This window comes from Pavona decussata, unplaced genomic scaffold (genome assembly GCF_977016875.1).
Source record: "Pavona decussata unplaced genomic scaffold, jaPavDecu1.1 SCAFFOLD_11, whole genome shotgun sequence".
Lineage (NCBI taxonomy): Eukaryota > Metazoa > Cnidaria > Anthozoa > Scleractinia > Agariciidae > Pavona > Pavona decussata.
In genome coordinates this window covers 507,501-526,595 of record NW_028145434.1, presented here as the reverse complement: position 1 = coordinate 526,595, position 19,095 = coordinate 507,501, and the positions used below count along the sequence as shown (strand labels likewise).

Sequence of the window (19,095 nt, the reverse complement as noted above, 5' to 3'; positions counted from 1 at the left end):
ATGTTGGGCACATATGTGCATGGCGATGATGATGCACTCTACGACCTGGTTGACGATCTTCTACAGTCTAAAAAATGGAGCAGCACATTTGGAGATGCAGGAAAGAGGGAAGATGATAAGATGACAAGTGCATTTCCCTCTTCACTCCTCAAAGAATACCAAGAATGCAAAACAAAAGAAAGGAACAGTGTAATTAGAAAGCAGTCCAAAAAGCTTCAACAGCCTATCAAAATTTCTGGAACATGTACACTCTTGAAAGGATATTTTGTTTTGAGTCTTGTATAGTATAGGAGCTTATCGATAATTTACTTATGCCTGTCGCCTTTGGTTATATTGATCAAGTTCAACCGCTTGTGAAAGCATCATCATCTTTTACTCTGGTATTTATATAAAAATGAGTGGATACTCTTTTTGTAGCCTTACAATGATTTGAACATTATGTATAAAAAATGTTGTTCTAATAAGTTGAAATGCTGTTCATTTTTAAGGTTTGTGTTAAAGAGTCTAAAACCTGGAGAAGCAGTGGTCATAATTGACTATAAGATAAAACTGGAACTGTGTATGCGTTCCCGTGAGATCCAGCACGATTGGTATGGGAAGAGAGGCATTTCCCTCCATGGATTCTATGTCATAGCACACGTTGCTGTTGGTGAAAGAAGGATTGATGTGCTAGACCTTTGGTGCTATGATATGAAGCAAGACGCCTAGTTTACACAGTCTGCTCTTGACGTTGGATTTGCTTGGATGCAAAAAGTGTTTCCAAACTTTCGAGTTTACTTGTTTTCTGGTAAGCGATTCAAATATAATTTTACTGGTCTTCATTTTCTTGTTTGGGACAGTCATTTCTTAGATAATAGTGAATCATCTGTGAATCTCGTATGGCAGTCATCCAGGATTTTTGGTTTGTATATACTGTAACCTTTAGTTAAAATCATGATCATGATAGCAAGGTACACGCAGCAAAAAAAATTCTGGCTTTTGACTCACAGCTCTTTGGTTTGCTATGTACTTTATAGATATCACCAAAAAGCAATGTCAACATGCATTGTTAATATCACACTTTTCCAGTATTTCACTAATGTTTTGGAAGTGTTTGGAAGTGTCATTTTATGAAGTACCAATAAATTGCAAACTATTTTACAGCTAACGCTCCACATTACCATAACTCTGCTGTCCTCACATATCTGGCTGAAGTAAATGCTGTGTTTGGAATAGAGTTGTCAGAATATAACTTTGAAGCCGGAGAGAGGAAGACAGTCCTCAACACCCATTTTGCACACGTGTCCCATAAAATGGTACGCTGGGTCCGCGTTGGAAACGACTTAGAGTCAGGGGAACAGCTAGCCGATTTCCTTGAGGTAGGGGATGTCATCGCCTTTTACATATCCATATCAAGAAAATATATCATTGTACACGTATGGAATTTTTAAGAAAATGAGAGAAGTTCACAGAAAAACACAAGCCATGGCTGATTGCTTCCTGCACTTCTTTTGTGTTCAAAACAACTAATAAGTGCTTATAAAAAATCGACAATTCTAAAGGAGCAAAATTGACTATTTCCTAAAGTTTATAAACTCAAATCAAATCCAATAATTTTAATCTCAACAAGTTTATGACCAACCCCAAACACAAATTTGAAACAATTCTCTTGAAAAAAATCAAACCTTCTGGTTATTTCAGACAATGAAGGATGTCAGGTGCAGGAGGCTAATCATTGACAAATCAAAGACTGGAAAAGTTGGCACCTTCAAAGACATATTGTTGTTTGGAAACTTTAAGTTTCTGATGATGGCCCCTATCAGGGTGGGATCAAAGCGCAGTCGATTGCTGGACATGGAAAAGTGGTCAGCAAAACAAAGGAGCAGATGAAGTCAATCTCCCTCAGAAGTGTTCTAGTTGCAGGTGCTACAACAACAGACGATGTGTGGAGACTGACTGACGAAACAGTGGATGGCCAGCATGAGGTACGAGACCCTCACTCTGTCTAGTTCATCCAACTGACCTCAGATGCCTCTGGAAATCCAACATTAGCACTCATGGACAGCAGCATCATGGTCCCAGCAAATGAGAGACCATCATCTGGGTTTGCTCTCAAACAAGGAGGGGGGAAAAGGGTGACCTTCTCTAGAGAGCAAAAGGATATGATTTTGTTCTATGAAAACCAGAGAACATCCAGTATTAGAGCCAATCCTGCCAGTGCTATTGAAGCCATGAGAGAAGCCGGCATTCCTCCATTGAAAGAATCGCAAATAAAGAGCTGGTGGAGTACCTACCATCGCAAACAAAAGCAGTTGGCAGAGGATATGATGGAAGAAGGAAGACATCAGAAGGGTGCAACAAGAAGGTGCTAAGTGTTATATCTAGGAATGATTTGCTTTTATAGAGGTATTGTTTCGAGTTCTATCTACATCCTTTTGAATTAATAAAAAGGTTGCAACAAAATGTTAACCCTTAAACCTGACACCAAGAGAAATAGTAGATAAAGGCCTGCTGTTTCAACAAACATTTTTGTAGATTTGACCTATGTGGCCTTTTTTCTTTTTGTTATTGTAATTTATTTGTGGCATTTTGGTTTATTCTAAAGGGGGAGAGATGCCTCAATCTACTAACTCTACAAACCCTGTGGAGGACAACAATGGAAGGGAAGAATCCAATTGTCTACCAGACCCCAGCCAGACAAGAACAGCAGTTAACAGTCCCCAGTGTTCAAACACCAATTCAGCACACGCAACTGGCGTACCTCCTCAAGCACCAAATGCCCCACCATCCACGACAAGTACATCACCACCTGAAATGCCACCAGCAGGGTTGATTAAGGGAAGTCCTTCTTCATATGTGGCAGGTATTGTGGAGTGGACATTCCCAGAATCTCAGTCAAACATCCTGGGAAGGACAGGCAGCAATGCTTGTGCCTTCATTGCCTTGCTGATGGGGAAAGTTTGGATGGGAGGACACCTGCTTTGGCCAACAGGGGATAATCTTCCTGACTCATGTAGGAAATCACTGCTTGAAGCAATGACCAAAGGAAATAAAATTCATGGAGGCACAGAACAGATCATGCCCTGTTATAATGACCGAAAAGCGTGCCATGCTTCTAGCAGTGAACCCTGACAGCTCTGCCATAATCGTCGATTCTCACAGTCATGGGAATGATGAAGCAATTGTAGCATGCAGTCAAGCAGGTAACATACATCTCCTAGCACAATGGCTGGATGCTATGATGAGGAATACCTGGAATAAATCGCTAACCCTTGCAACCATTACAAAGATTTTGTATTTTTAGTGGCTGGCTGAACTAAATTAATTTTTGTGGAAAAAGAACTTTGGACATTCAATATTAGATTAGAAAACCGCTTTATGTCATCAACGTTATTTATCTCACTATTCTCCAAAATTATTTATGTTACTTGATCTGTCCCAATTTTTGACATTTTTTTGACATTTTTGGAATAAGCAGTACTTATGTATTGGGCACTGTTAAGGCTTCAAAGGTCTGTTCATAGGTTGTTTTCTTAGCCGATTTATAAGGATCAGAAACTTTTTTGTTGAATAGAAGATAAATAAAAGGTGGAGATAAGTGATTTCGAACTAGGTATACAATTAACTCTATCTTAATGGACATTGTATAAGAAGGACGTGTCCCTGCGTGTTGTTTTTTAGTCAATTGACGGTGTTTGAATTCGCTATAAGCTGGACAGTTGGTGCAGGTCCCAAGGGTCTCTGACTTAGAAGGAGTTGACTGTAGCTTCTTTAGGAAAATTGCCATTTCATGGAAACAAAACTCAGTAACAAAGTTTTAAGCAAAATCGTGTGATGTGTTAGTGTAGGTTTTTTTCCAAACCACTATATTGAATAATATTATTGTGAGAAAACCATGGCACTATACATCAGTCCTGATTTGACAAAACATGTTCCCTGGAATCCTGACTTTAAGGCCAACGACAGTCAACTTTCAAGCCAGCAGTCCAGAGACCTGATAGCTTAGCTTTGACCGTACACAAGGGACCTTCCAGTCAGTGGGCAGGGTGTGGCCAATGGAGTGTAGTGCACTGAGCTTTTCGTGGCTATATTTTGCTTAATCGTGGTTTTGTCTGAGAATATCCCAAACTGTACATGAGGGTATCCTCAAGTACAGTTTGGGATATTCTCAGACAACACCCATATTCGGAGTACACAGAATATGGGTCTTGTATGAGGATATCCCAAATTGTAAATAAGAGTATTTAATTTTTGTGTCACAAGACAAAACTGCGAGTTTCGCAGAAAATGGCTGATCATCTTTTAACATTTCTGAAGCTATTTGAGCGTATTTTAATAATGGGCATAGAAAGTGTAAAAGGGAAATGAAATGTCAATGGGATAGGTTTTTCTTTTCACGCCCCTCAATAACAGTGCACATACTATTGAAAGGTGTTCATGCATCAAGGTCTTTGTTGTTATTTCTTTATAAGATGCATTTATAGATAGTAATTACATTGTGCAGAGCCTCTGATCTGATATCAATGGGAAAACGTGAAGTGGTGTGAAAATAGTGTCTTGGAGAGGAGCCTGTTACAGACTCTCAAATACTCAGGCAAGCGAAAAATACAGGGGGGAAACTAACGCGTCACACATCCTAGTATTCCTTTTTTTCACTTGTAGTTGTCGCTTGCCCCCGACTATTGAGAGCCTGGAAAAGACTTGATTGGAGGAACAACAGCAAATCTCAAATAAAAGCTGCATTTATTACAACGGTGACTTCTTTACAATGGTGTCATTTACCTTGGCAATAACGAAATGAAACAAAATTCTAAAATGAGGAAAGTGAACTGGCATGTGTGCAGTATACAAAACTGAACGTTCCATTTAGTTTGTAACTGTATTTGTCAAAAAATAGCAGCACACCTAGAGTTCATAATCTTTCATAAAAAGAGCAATGATCGCCCTGATTTGATTGTAACTTATTTCTGCTGAACTTGAATCTTTGATTTCCCTGAGTGTTGTACCACTTCTCGACATGAGTTCGCAATATTCGTCAAAGGACTCTACATGAATTTTCATTTCACTGGTGAGCCTCTCATGTTGGTCTTTTTTAAAACCCCTAGCAATCATGTCGATGACATACACCTGTGTCGTTGCTTCTGCGACATGGGCTGTTCTTGCGATTTCGGCAAATGTTTCACCATCTAGCGAAGGCTCTCTCCTTCTTGGGAAATGTAGTAACCTTTCCATACAAACTGTGCAGCACGTCGACCTGGGCAAAAGAGAATAACGATCAAGTTCTGGTTGACCAATGCTTTGCTTCGGATAAATCACTATTTCGAGAGTTATCATGCCAATCTGTTTCTTAAGGCCTGGCAAAACAAGGGAACGTGACCACTGCTAAACACGGAATGTTCTGACATGTAGGAGACATATTTTGCTTACTGAAAACAAGAATCAATGCACGAAAAAACTGGGAAACATCGTGGGACAATTGCAAGCTACCAATGTCTCTGAAAACCGAGAAAACATTTTCCCTTGTTTTCCTGGCCTCTTGCTAGTACGCTTCAAGTGTAATGGTAAAACTTAACGAAAGAGTTTTTCGGTGTTTCGCTTTCCTGGTGACTGAATCTTGGTGATGACTTGGACCACATCTTTTTCTAATAATATAAATGAATTTGAGACGGTGAAGAGAGCATAATTCCAGCTTGTGATAAATACAAGTCAAGTAAATTGGGCTTACCTTTGTTCCATGTCAGAAAAAATGCGTGCACACGTGTATAGTGAGCTCAGAAGCACATGGAAGACTAATACAAAACCCGTTCTTCTCCAGCAATTTGGGAATAAATCCAAATATAGACTGAAATTTCCACAAGTAAAGAGTTGAAAACAATGACGTATTCAAAAGTTCACAAAGACCTTTCCGCCAAATAAAGACTGGAATTTCACACGTAAAGAAATTGACAAAGACATAACCGACAACAAATTCGCATGTCACAAGGTGAGAAGAGTTTAGTTCCGCTCTTACTCCTCGTACGCATTTGACCATTAGAGTGAGCTTTCCTCGAGTAAAACTGAATGCTTTGTCGGTAGTATGGATTTACGTCTCTCGTTTCCTAACTCTTGATGACCTTGCCAGAGCAGCTGGAACTTGTTTTGCGCGGTGGTCAACAATCAGAAGGTTTCAACTGATGGAGGCCCGAGAATGGTAAGATCTGGATCTGTCCGGTAGCGGCAGCTTGTATCGTTCTATACCACGAAGAGTTAACAGATACTTTATCAGCCTAAATTTGGCCTTGACGAAAGTAACAGATCGCCATTTTCTGCAAATGATGCTAACTGCCATAAGCCTAGAAACGCTGGACATTTCATACTGCCTGGGAATCTCGCAAGTCACCATTTTCAAAGCCAAGGAAAAAGTTTGACGACCTACTGCATGTAGCCATTTCCGGAAACAGACAATTTACGAGTTTGGCCGTCGTTTGTCTGTGCTCCTGCCCAAAAAAACATCACCACAATCCAAGCAAACGGATTGCATTTGCATGCAGAGGAGTTACTGTTTTTGCGGAAAACCTTTGAGAGCGTAGAACGTAGTGACGTTCAACTGGAAACAGACCACGGGAATCATCCATTGGCTCTAGTGAACGCGTTTGAAGAGGAACTTTTCAGGGATTAGTGACATTCTTTCAAACGAAAAGAGAAAGAAGTAGTTATGATTTCTGCATTTTTTTATATATAGTTATCTTTGCAATAATTATTGGTCTTATTGGCATTTTTTGGCGGAGATTTTTCTCACGTGGACTTGCCAACTGATACGCGACAATCTTGGCGATATTGTTGTCAAGCGAATTTGTAAAATAACTGTCTTCCCCATATTCAAAATTATTTCTCTTTGGCTTGAAGGAAAGATTTTTTTTTCATTTGAAACTAGAATGTAAAAAATCTAACAAAAAATGCGTTTTCCAGTTTAGTTTTTTTTCAATGCAAATTCAAATTTCACGCTCTGCATGTAATTAGCCAATGAGCGTCAAGGAATTTTATTTTATTAAAGAATTAACACGTTTGAGTTAAATGGTCATTTCTGGATTTGATCCCCTGGTTTTTGCCTACATCTTGTGAGAGCCAGTACTTAAATACTAAATTTTGGCGTGTTCCCCTTAACGGATTTTGGGGGATTTTTAGTATGTTACTAAGTGGACCATCCTCAAATGAATGGCAGTGAGAAAAATTCTGTTGCAATTTGTTTGATCACAAACCGTAGATTGACTGGACTAAAGGCTGTTCTTTGTGTCAGGGATCTAAAGATAGAAAAAAAAAAAAGGGTAACATCACTGTAAGTCAATTATAATAATAAACAGTTATTAACTTGCAAAGAGTAATCTTTGGCTTACATGCTGTAAGTGAATGTTGAAAAAAGACCGAACAAAAAAGTCCATCTTGATATTTTATAGAAGAAAACACTCAGGATAAAAAGAAAGTGAACAAAACCAGAGGCACGGCAACAAGAAACTTCTGCCGACCAAAAAATGAAGCACAACACGAAGAGAGACGAAAGTTACCACCAGAACCACCTATACCTGTAAGTCTCTCTTTGCTATACAATTACGTATATGTCATATGTATATATATGTACACATGTATGAGTGTATCTATGCATGATTTTTCTGCTTGGGACCCACTTAACCATTTAATTAGAACCCTGAACATACATACATGTACTTGTGCCCATTAACCCTGACAGCATTGTAACTACCAGTACCTGGAGCCAGATTTACCAGCAGTCTCCTTAAAAAAATTGGTTGCCTTCTAAACACCTTAAAAAACTCGTATCACAAAAAAATAAATAAAAGTCAACATTTCCATTATTTCAACAACAAACAACAACAACAATTAACATAGTGGAGATGTGTGACATGTCGGAACACGCTCAACCAAAACTACACCTCGACACAAGGTCTCGCTGGATACCTCCTGAAGGGGCACAGTATCCCAAGGTCTTCCAGCGTCCATTCAGAGGGTGCAAGAAAGACTTCACAAGTGCAGAATTGTGCACAAACCATTCCAAGGAAGTTGGGCACCCAAAAGGCAGGAAAGGCAATAAAAAGAACTGGTTGTGTCGAGGTAATTTTAGGGAAAATTAAACAAAAGAATTCCTGTATTTGTGCTACTGACAAATCTTAAATTTCAATGAGAGCAAAAAAAAAAAAAAAATTTAAGCAAAGGAATGCCTGTAATTGTCAAAACACTGAAATTTCAGAAAGTTTGTTTTACCGTCTTTAAGCAACCCTTTAAATTGAATAACTTATGTAGGTAGCATTTAAAATACTGGTTACCTGTCCTTTTGTGTATTATATATGAATGATCATCATTATTAAAGATAGAAGAGACACAAACCTGGTACTGCTTACATCTGACAAATGAAAACCTGGTCTAAAAAAAAAACAGAACTAATAAGTGTTGTTATCGAACTCGTCGCCCCTTCCTTCCCCTTTCATATGCTTTTACTTTAAAAAACGACCACTCCTTCATTTGTGGCGGGAAATTCTCTGAATTGTCCGGCACAGTCTCTCAAAAGCCGGGTCGACAGGGAAACTTTGTATTCTATCGGCCTGAATTGTTAAGCTGTTAAGCCGCCGTTACACGTTGAAACTTTTAGCTGAAACTTGTGTGCAACGGCGCTGCGAAACAAGTTTCAGCAGGCATTGCACTGTGTAACATAAAATGTCGAAGCTTGTTCGGGAACGTTGAAACTGGTCTCAAAATGTTGTTACCAGATTCCCGCAAAATAATTCGATACCAGTTCCATGCCCTTGGCCGTGAGCGCGCGAAAGTCCAAAATGTAAACATGGCCGCCTCACGAGATAAGAAGAGACGAGCGTTGGCAGTCTTAATATTAGTAGACATGTTTGAAGGACTTGAAGAAGAAGGCAAAAAAAAGGATGCTCGGAAAAGAAACAGAGTAGTCTGGACAAGGGACTGGATAAAAAGAAGAAGAACCAGAGGAGTTTACCATCAGTTGGTGAAAGAACTTGAACTTGAAGACGAAGTTGCATACACAGAGTTCTTTCGAGTAAATGGGCAGAAATTTCGATTCCTCGTGGACAGTGTGGGATATGCAATTGAAAAGAAAGACACCTTGATGCGTGAAAGCATAAGGCCTGATGAAAGAATAGCAGTGACTCTTAGATATCTGGCCACTGGGGAAACATTCAAATCGCTTGAGTACAGCTTTCGTATAAGTCGTACTTGCATTTCCTCCATTGTTGTCGAGACATGCCAAGCAATATTTGATATTGATAGGGCCAAGGTACTTGAAGACACCATCCACCCAAGAAGAGTGGATATCTGTTGCTCAACGCTTTGAAAGTCGTTGGAACTTTCCAAACGGAATAGGAGCTTTGGATGGGAAGAGAGTCTTGATCCAACAGCCTCAAAATTCTGGGTCAAGATATTATGACTACAAAGGTCATAACAGTATAATTTTGATGGCTATCTTTGGAGGTGACTATGAATGCTTTTGGGCAGATGTGGGGGCCAATGGGCGTGCATCAGATGGTGGCGTATGGCAACGAAGTGATCTCAAAAGTTTACTTAGTTCTGAAGATAATCCACTGAACCTACCAGATCCTAAACCACTCCCAGGCAGGGCCATGCCTGTACCATATGTGCTAACTGGGGATGATGCCTTTGGCTTAACAGACTATCTTATGAAGCCATATCCTCAAAGTAAGATGACTGTTGAGGAGAGGATTTTTAATTACAGGTTATCTCGTATGAGAAGGATTTCTGAAAATGGATTTGGAATCCTCGTTAGCAGAGGGAGAATCTTCTGTTCCCCAATGTAACTTGGGCCTGGAAAAGTGAAGGAAATAGTCTTGGCAGCACTTACCCTCCATAATCTACTACGGTAAGGCTTAACTAGAGACTCCCATAGGAATCCCGTATAGACATTACCTCAACAACCTCAAAGGAAGGAGAGCCATAACATTCTGTTCACAGTGATCCCATTTGTAAAAAGCATTTTATTTGTACTTTTCTACAGGTCTGATGTATCAAGTACCCGTGTTGACTCAGAAGATGAAGCTACTGGTGATGTAACACCTGGAACATGGAGAGCTCAGTCTTTTGCTCCAGTTTGGGAGGATTTTAATCCCCAGTGCAGCAATAATTATGGGATGAGAGCAAAGCAGATAAGGGATGAGTTCAAGGAGTACTTTAATAATGAGGGAGTTGTGCCCTGGCAATGGCGACAATGTGGCATTGTTTGAACAATGTACATAAACACAATCCTACATCTTTTGAAAACTTGAACATTTACTACACAACAAAGCCTACTAGATGTACATCTGCATTTATGCCTTTACATCAATCAAGGAAAAAAAAAACAAAAGGGTAGATCTCCTGAATTTACTATTGCCTGTTTTTTTTTTTTTTTTCAGCTACTGGTTTCTGTTAGTTTAAATTGTATCCATTCCTTCTCTACAAATTGTCCGATCTGTGAAGAGAAGGGTAAATAAATATGAACATCTTCTTAAGGTGGTTCGAATCAGTCTCAACAATTTGGAAGGAATGTCTAATAAGAAGGATTAACTCTACAGCACTGTTTCACATACCAAAGACCAATAATTGCTTAACTAGATGGACTCACTTATCTGATGTAATATATCATCATGGCAACAAAGGAGCCATTTAGAAATGCCCTATATTTTGTCTTTAAACACTTACATCTCAAAAACGAACTCGGTGAACCCAATTTCAATTCCTGGAAAGTGATTAACAGACTTAAATAAAACTCTCTGCAAAGTGTAAAAAATTTTCTGAAAGCTCTCCAGAGGATTTTTCAAACTTCACAGAGAGTTCTATATGAGCTGCTAACTACTTTTTCGAAAATAAAAATTGGGGGTCAGGGTTCGTTTTTGAGCTAAAAGCGCTTAAAGACAAAATATAGAGCGCTTTTAGGTGTGTCTTTTGTGGCCATGGTGACCTACTACATCATATCAATTAATGCATCTTGTTAAGCAATTAATGCTGTTTTATGTGGTACCATAACATTGCCATTTTGTGAAACAGGATTGTAGAGTTATCCCTTAAAATAAGACATTCCCTCCAAAATTGTTGTTACTGGTTCAAGCCACCTTCAGGTACTGTGTAAATGTGATAATTTGAGACAAGCAACCTTGTACCAATACCACAATGTTGAAATTTAACTGTTTGTTGAAGTTAAAATATAGAACTATGTATAGACCGAATGCATATACAGTGGTCAATGAATCATTCCTTTTCTTTGTGCTAATTAGACCAACTAGCCTTGTTATAAAGAAACATTTCATTTCTATTTTTGTTGTGCAAATGACAATAGTGGGTCTACTAGCACAAGGACAAAATAATAATTTTTTGGCCACCATTTATGCATTCAGTCCATTTCACTACAGAAGATAAACTATCACCCGTATTGTATACTGGTATCCATTCATTTTAGGATTATCAAGAACAAGAACAAAATTAACGTAAAGGTTAATGTAGTTGAATATTCAATTTACATGAACCCATAATTAATTTTTTTCAGAGTTACCATTATTAACACAACCAAGTTGAATAAAGTACCAGCAACCATGTTTAGGCATGGGTGTATTCTATTAGCAAATACATTTGAGTGACTTTAAAACTTACATCTACTTTACTTTTGATCTTATTCTGCACTACATAAGTCCACACACCAGCAACTACTAGATATTGCACTGGTGTTTTTAGGAATTCCATCATTCAACCTGATGACTACCAAAATCAACCAGTCCAGGACATAAAAACAGATCGTTGTCGTCTACTATACTTCGGCTGTTGTTGAACTGACGTTATAAATTTGGGTGATGGAGGGCAAAACATTGAACAGCAACTGGTGTTTGAACTGAGATATTCATCAAAATAATAGTGTAAACCACACGTACATGTACATCCTTGCATCATTCACCGCTGTAACAAGTAACTGATAATCAAGTTAACATAAAAAAATGTGTAATAGGCACACATGAAATAAATTACACCTTGAAAAGAGACAGATCACACTTATTAAATTAACCAATAATTAAATATTATTTCAGAAAGGAGATGCAAAAGACATTGAATGTAAACCACTGCTCATGTGCTGGGATGAATCTTGATGAAAGGAACTCGGAGTACTTGAATAGTTTGGATGTATAACAGATAATGAAGATGACCCATGGAGTGAGCCACCCATTTCAATGTCAAAGAGTACATCATTGATCCTTTTTTTAGCAAATGCCCTCTGCTTAGTGTCAAATCGTGATAGTGTTTCAGCCACTAGCCTGCCGAAAACCTCCGTTTCTCCACTTCCTGAGGTACCTTCATTAGAAGTGGAGGATGGAGCCTTCAGAACATCAATTGCAGCTTGATACATGTCCAATTTGGCCTTTTCAGATTGATCCACAGTATCATTTGTTTTCACTGAAATATTCTTCCTCCTTTTTGGCACTGGCTCACTGTCATTTAAAGAGTCACTTAGAGTACTGCTGGATGCATCAACTTCGAGGCTTTCTTTTGTAAACAACATGCTGTCATAAAACTTCCATGATGGAGTAAACACCTCATCAGTACCAGAGCCGCTCTTCTTACTTGACTCGTGACGTGTGCAGTTTTTATTGAACTGCACTCTGAGGCTATGCCACTGCTTCTTACACTCTTCTTCTGTCTTATTCAGCAACTCACTAAGCTTCTTAAATGCTAGCGTTCTAGAATCTCGGTTTCTGTACTCTTGTAAACTAATATCCCACAAAAGGGGGTTCTCCTTGTAGAAGTTTATCAGCATTTCAATGTCCTCGTCTGTCCACTTTTCTTCCTCTTTACTTTCGAGCGACCTCAGTATTTCTTCCCTCATAAACAACATGGATTCGTACAAATTCCATCTCGATTTGAACTGACTATTCCCCTTACTTCTCTTTACCTCTTTTACCATTGATGTCCTGAGGCTGTGGAGACTCTTTTTAATGCAGTCGGGGGTTGTCTCCAGTGATGATGCTAATAGTTTGAGGGTCTCGTGTTTCTTTTTCTTATTCAGGAAATCGGGGGATGCGCTATCCCAAAGGCATCTGTTCTCTTCTACAATACTGAGCAACATTTTCTTTTCTTCGATACTAAACGTTTTCTCTTGTGCTTTCTCTTGTATTTCATTCTCCTCCACATCGCCATCGCTCGTGTGTTCGTCTGCCATTTTGTTTTGGATGCTTGCAATGAATCATGGCCGACTTGTCCCGGTTTCTGATTGGCTTACGCAGCGAAACGTGACAAGACCGAACGAGACCAGTTTCATGAAGTGGTGTTACACGGTGAAACTCTCGTTTTTTCACCGTTGCGAGCCGTTGCAGAAGTAGAAAGCGGTTCTACTTTTCGTGAAACTTGTCTCGCAACGGAAGTTCGAAAAAGTTTCACGAAACCGACCATGTTACACGGTGCAACGCATGCTGAAACTTGTTTCGCAGCGCCGTTGCACACAAGTTTCAGCTAAAAGTTTCAACGTGTAACGGCGACTTTAAACAATAAAATACATACAGAAAGCCGAATCAGTACACCCTTCCTATTTGGATATGTGAACGTTACAGTATGTTATAGGAAGCCTGGCACTGGCTTATTTGACCTTATTTAAACACAAATTTAAGAGGCTGCTTTTGATATCACCAGAAAAATACTATTGTACCAAAGAACATAGCCTGCTGGGCCCAGTCGTTCATAGCCCGATGAAGCTAATCCTGGGTTAACGTGACCTTTGATTCGAGTATATTTACTAATCCATAAGGATTCGTCCAAAAGATTTTGTCCTTAAGTTTTGCCTTAAAGTGTTCTTCACCATTAGCTTAAAATGAGCCTACAAAATCATTTTAGACGAGCGAGCTGAAAACCTCGGTTAACTTTTAATCGTGGATTAGCCTTAATCGGCTTTTGAACAATCCGGTCCTGGAGTTTAACTACCCTCAGCAGGTCACTTCTTTTGAGATGTACTGATTAAATTTAAATTCAAAATATTAATGAAATGCCATATTATTTTAATGTTAATTGGAACTTTCTCTTAATTTTATTTTATTTCATTGTTTGTTATTTGGTTTCTCTACGAGCAAGAAAGAAAAAAGTTTTAACAAGTTAATCCTGTCATTACAAATTTTTTTGATATCACAATTACAACAACATTTACATCTACTTACCCACATGCATAGTCCACGGAATATGTTATTGACCATTCGTGTAAATGAAAATCCGGCCTCACCAAGTGACACACAAAACGCTTTAATATCGATTTCCTTCAATAGCAGTTCTGCAGCCTTTCCTGGAAAAGCACTATTGTGCCACACAAGATACAATTTTCTGGCATCTGATATGCTCTCGATCTCTCTCTCTCTTTCTCAGTCCTTTGAGCCCCCAGTGGGGCATAGGGCCGCAAATCTGGGGAAGGAAAAAATATGCCCATTCAATACAAAGGCAAATTATGCAGGTGAAAGATCTTACACTGTATTTTGTATTGGATGAAATGAATAGAAACAATAGCCAATTGACGATTGTGCAGATAAAATATTTACAGTCAATTTTACATTTGTAACTTTTGGCTGTGCAAGGGTAGCATTGCCATAATTACCGAAAACCTTCCTAGTCATTAACAGAATTATACACACTGACATAATCCAGTACATTAGTTTTTAGTTAAGACAAGAATCGTTACACTGCATCGTGTACCTCGAATGATGAACATAATCAGATTCATTACCACTCTACAAGCATACAGAGATGTTCAAGCTGTTAAAATTGTAAATTCTGACAAGATTTCAAAGGAAGCCAGCAAGAAACTGAGACTTTTACTCTTCTAGAAGGTGAAGCTTTTTTAAATTTTTTCCTGGGCAACATAAAGTGAAAAGAAAAGGTATTTTTAAATGTGGGTTACAGCTGAATGCACACGCCCTGGTGATTTTGATTATCACATGTAAAAAACTAAGATTGATTCAACACTTAGTTGCTCTAAAAATACCCTGTCTTTTAGTTGAACTGCCTTGAAATTAAGTCAGAAATGCAAATAATTTTGACGTCTATTCATTGATCAATGTCCACGAAAATGGCAAAAGGCAAAAGATCGCATGTTTTTGGTAATTGCTGAAATGTAATAACAATATTATTATTGGGAATGATGTATTATTCTAAAAAGTGACACAGGGATACTCGGACAAAAGAAATCCGCGTGCTCCTATCACGAGTCGAACCTAAGACCTTCCGCTTACTAGTTTGTATGCTCTACCACTGAGCTACAGGAGACTCGTGGGAGCTAAGGCCATTAAACTAGGTTCATGGGACAAACATCCTGCATACTGCTAGGATTTGAATGTCGAACGTGTGGTATATGGAATAAATGAGATGGTATATTTCTAGCCTGATAGGAGCACTCGGATTGGCTGAAAGCAGAGAGAAGAGAAAAACATTTGAGAGAAAAGTTTCAGGCAGTTATTACTGTGTTGAGATGACCGAAGAGGACCATGCTGACTTGTCAATCATGTTTCAAGGGGCAAACAACATCCCTGAGCACGTCTAGTTTCTGGGAACAGCAGCAGAAACTTCTTGCATGCAAAAGTAAAAATGCATATCATTGGCATCTTAATTAAGTCCAAAAATGTAATTAACCATTAATTTGAGGGTCTTGATCTAGGGGGGGGGGGGGGGGGGGGCAAAGGGGACTCCCATATGAAAGCCGTGGTGGTAATCATCGGAAATTTTGAAAATACCCACCTAAAAGGTACTAGAACTCTGTTTTGTGGGCGTGGTCCTAACAGGGACCAACTCTAAAGCAATACACAAACTGACAGTTGACTGACATATACTTCTTGTAATCTCATATTTCTCACCTCAATACCCTAAAAGGTACTGCCATACCAGTGACGGATATCATATTTAGACTTAAGCTCCCTAAGGGGTACCAAACCACAAATTTTAACCCCCATTACTTTTCTTTGGCAGGGACCCCTAAAGGGAAATCCCCTGCACCCAGTGTCTTGATGAGTTTCCAAGCCACTGCTTAGAGGTGTGTCATGAAGAAACTACTATGGAACTCTGTGGAAGTATCTCTGTCATGGTAGATATTGCTCTGACTTCAGTTCCATATTGTTTTAGTGTAACATATTTGGAATTATTGTTTCCCAGTGGATAAAATGTAAAATGAACACTCATAATAAGTGTCATACCGCAGTAACACAAGCTTTTTAATTTCACTGAATTATCTCTTATTTTTGTACATGGTCAGGTTACATGTAAAAAATATTAGAAATTTTGTTAATGAATAATTCAATAAATTATATTAAATTTAACTAACTTTTACTTTTTCAATACTTTTTTAGATTAGGGTATGAGATTGTGCGTTGACCTTTACTGCAAAAATGCCTGCGTCAATTTTTAATCCTACCTAGCAATAAGACAATAACGTAAGGAACGAAGCATAATTTTTTTAGATTACGATAGAAATGTTTTTCTTGCTGTGAAATACTCCCGATGTCTCAATTATTCCCATTTTGAATTTATCTCCTATAGATTTGTGAAAGTTATGTTTACTAAAAACCACTTATTTCTAATAACTGGGTGTTTCATTAGCACATTTTGTCTTCACTTCTGAATATCACAACTACATCCTTTTGATGAACCCAGTTTTTGACATAATGCCAAGTCAAGTTAATATGACAGGTTGATAAAACTACTGACACATACTGGAAATTTATTAACAGCTCACAATTTTAATCCAGGACTGCATATATACATTTGGAAGTCATATGTACCTAATAGAACAAACTGTTATAAATTCCGTCTCTCTTTCTTAACAAATTTTTTAACAACTGTAATGTGCCCAAATAGGGGAAAAAAGCTTGTTGTTGTTGTAATAAACAGGTTAATTGTCAGTAGGCAATGTTATGTACTAAATAACGATCATAATAAATTGAATGTATTGCAGGTTCTACAAGAACAAAGTCAAAGAAGCCCCAGGGTGGAACGATAAAGTGCTGAGATGGTGTCTGGATGCTGCCAAAGAAAGCGGCTTAAAGCCAGGAAATTACATGGGTGGTTTTGCAATAGATGAGATGAAAAGCCAGGTAACTTCTACTTAAACTCAAACTTTATAAAATCAAAGAGAGTCATGTAATTTATTTCTAACTTAATTGTTAATGAATCTATGTATTAAGCACATTTAAATTACACAACTACAATATTTATCAATAAAATGTATTGATAAACATTGAAAACAATCATTACAATAAACACAGTCACTAAAACATCATTCTAGACATACAGCAATGCATACAGCTGTAATTATAGCTCTTAGTTTTCCAAAACTCTTGTTCAAAATCAGACTGATGCAGCTATAATAGCCTTATTTGAAAGAAAATTCTAGGAAAAATACCCTAAATTTTATCAAAAGTTCCATTTCATGTTTATGAACGAACAACAAATTAAAAGCTTGAAAAGTAATTTGTCAGAATAAAACTAGTCAATAAGTTATTTATAGCTTGTTCAATGGCTCTAAACAAAAATGTTTTCATGGCTAATAGAATCAATGTCATGTCAACAATGGTGTTGTTAATTGTAAAATTATAGTGTTAGTATTCTCTGTGACTGTCAGTTGACTGACAAAAACATTATCTCCCTGAGGATATACGCAACTACATACTATCTATGGCACTGTTTACTTGGTAAGAATAATATTTTGTTCAGAAAACATACATAGATAAATTGGCAATCAATAAATTAAGAACGGACAATCCTGATCTCTTTCAGGAGAGTCTAGAATTGATTTCCGTAGGTGGCAAGCACAAGCTAGTGGGCTTTGTTGACCTGGGAAAGGGTCATTATCTTATGAGAACTTTGTCAGGTATGTTTCTCTGTATTAGTCAAGGCACCTTATTTTGGGTTTCAGTAAACTAGCTCCCTCAGTTGCAACAGGGCCACCCAGCCCTTGAAAATTTGGGGATCTTTAGAGTGCCAACAGCTGGTTTGGTATCTGTGATACTGCAGAGCCCTTAACTAACTGCAACATTAGGCATCGAGACCACTGAGAACTTAAATTAAATTATAGTCACAACCCTTACATTAAACAGCCTGGAAATATCTAAAGTTTATACACTTGTCACCCAAAATTGTACCAATTAATACATGAAATGAATTTCTAATAAAATGAAATTTCCATGACATATTAACTCTAACTGTAGTTAAATGTTCTCTTCCCACGTCAAGGTAATGAACCAGAACTGGCCAGTCATATTCTACAGTTCATTTTCTTAATTGACTGTGGTTTTAGGTTCCCTATGGCACAGCGGCCATATGGGAAGTGTACTCCAAGCGATTTGTACCATCTGTTTTGGGAGGGAGTCCTGGAAATGTTGGAAATTGGATTTCAGTAAGTGAGCCACCAACCTTTTCCAATTAAAAAATTTATTTAATTGTTATAAGAAATTTGGTATAATAAGTAACTGCAGATTTTAGAAAATCGAAGTTTATTACTGCGCCTTTCAATAACATACAGACTCTGAAGTTCAAGACTCAACCAACCCTTACGCTTTTCTCTGCTGTCAATCACTAGAGCAGACCTCTAAAGTTTTAACATTTGGTTCAACATGCATTCAACACTTTGTTGAACCAAATGTTGGGGACGTTTGAACAGGTCGTTCAACATTGTTAAAAGCATGTCGAATAAAATTCAAATCAGTTTAAACTTTCATTCAACATCCATACAACATTTTCTCTGTTCTTGAAGATGTTGAATGGTGTTGAAGCTGTTTGAACACTCTGCTTAACATTTGTCCAACATCCGTTCAACTAATGTTGAACAATTTGTTAGGCAAATCCTTAAGAAAACAAATAGCGTTTGGCTCAACGTGGTCAAAAGGTCATTTTGGTGCACTGTGATTGGCGGATTTCGACCCACTATGTCAATTTCTGTATTGTATGCGGTTAGCCAGTTGTCGCCATAATTATGATTGATAGCAGTAAAACAAGCAAATCATTAGTTCAGAGTCCGTATGTTATTGAAAGGTGCAGTAATATTGTTTTTTACTGATTTAAGCTATGCCACGCATTTTGCTTCCAATCGTCACACATGAGGTGTGC

The 19,095-nt window shown here is 38.1% G+C and overlaps 1 protein-coding gene, 1 long non-coding RNA gene and 2 pseudogenes across 4 annotated transcripts in view; 3 read left to right on the top strand and 1 right to left on the bottom strand.

Annotated features, from left to right (window-relative positions):
• Positions 1 to 3,034, top strand: LOC146488057 (uncharacterized; annotated as a pseudogene). The gene is made up of 5 exons (XR_014866742.1): positions 1 to 189; positions 466 to 787; positions 1,144 to 1,358; positions 1,681 to 2,344; positions 2,585 to 3,034. The product of XR_014866742.1 is annotated as an uncharacterized LOC146488057 (transcript).
• A 4,143-nt stretch (positions 3,035 to 7,177) lies between these two features.
• LOC146488051 (uncharacterized) overlaps positions 7,178 to 19,095 on the top strand; it is a 30,219-nt gene continuing 18,301 nt past the window's right edge. Inside the window, exon 1 of one of the 2 annotated variants that reach the window (XM_085119724.1) lies at positions 7,178 to 7,540. Coding sequence is in view for 1 of the 2 variants with exons in the window: in XM_085119731.1 (XP_084975857.1) it covers positions 7,866 to 8,082 (217 nt within the window). In the remaining variant the exon portion in view is untranslated. Of the gene's footprint in view, positions 7,541 to 7,648; positions 8,083 to 19,095 lie in introns of those variants that run through there. The other variant, XM_085119731.1, reaches the window with a different exon arrangement.
• LOC146488055 (uncharacterized) lies at positions 7,207 to 14,350 on the bottom strand. Its single transcript, XR_014866620.1, has 3 exons — positions 14,172 to 14,350; positions 8,356 to 8,391; positions 7,207 to 7,259 (listed from the first exon to the last, which is right to left on the bottom strand). It is a non-coding gene; the product is annotated as an uncharacterized LOC146488055 (long non-coding RNA).
• Positions 8,619 to 10,230, top strand: LOC146488056 (uncharacterized; annotated as a pseudogene).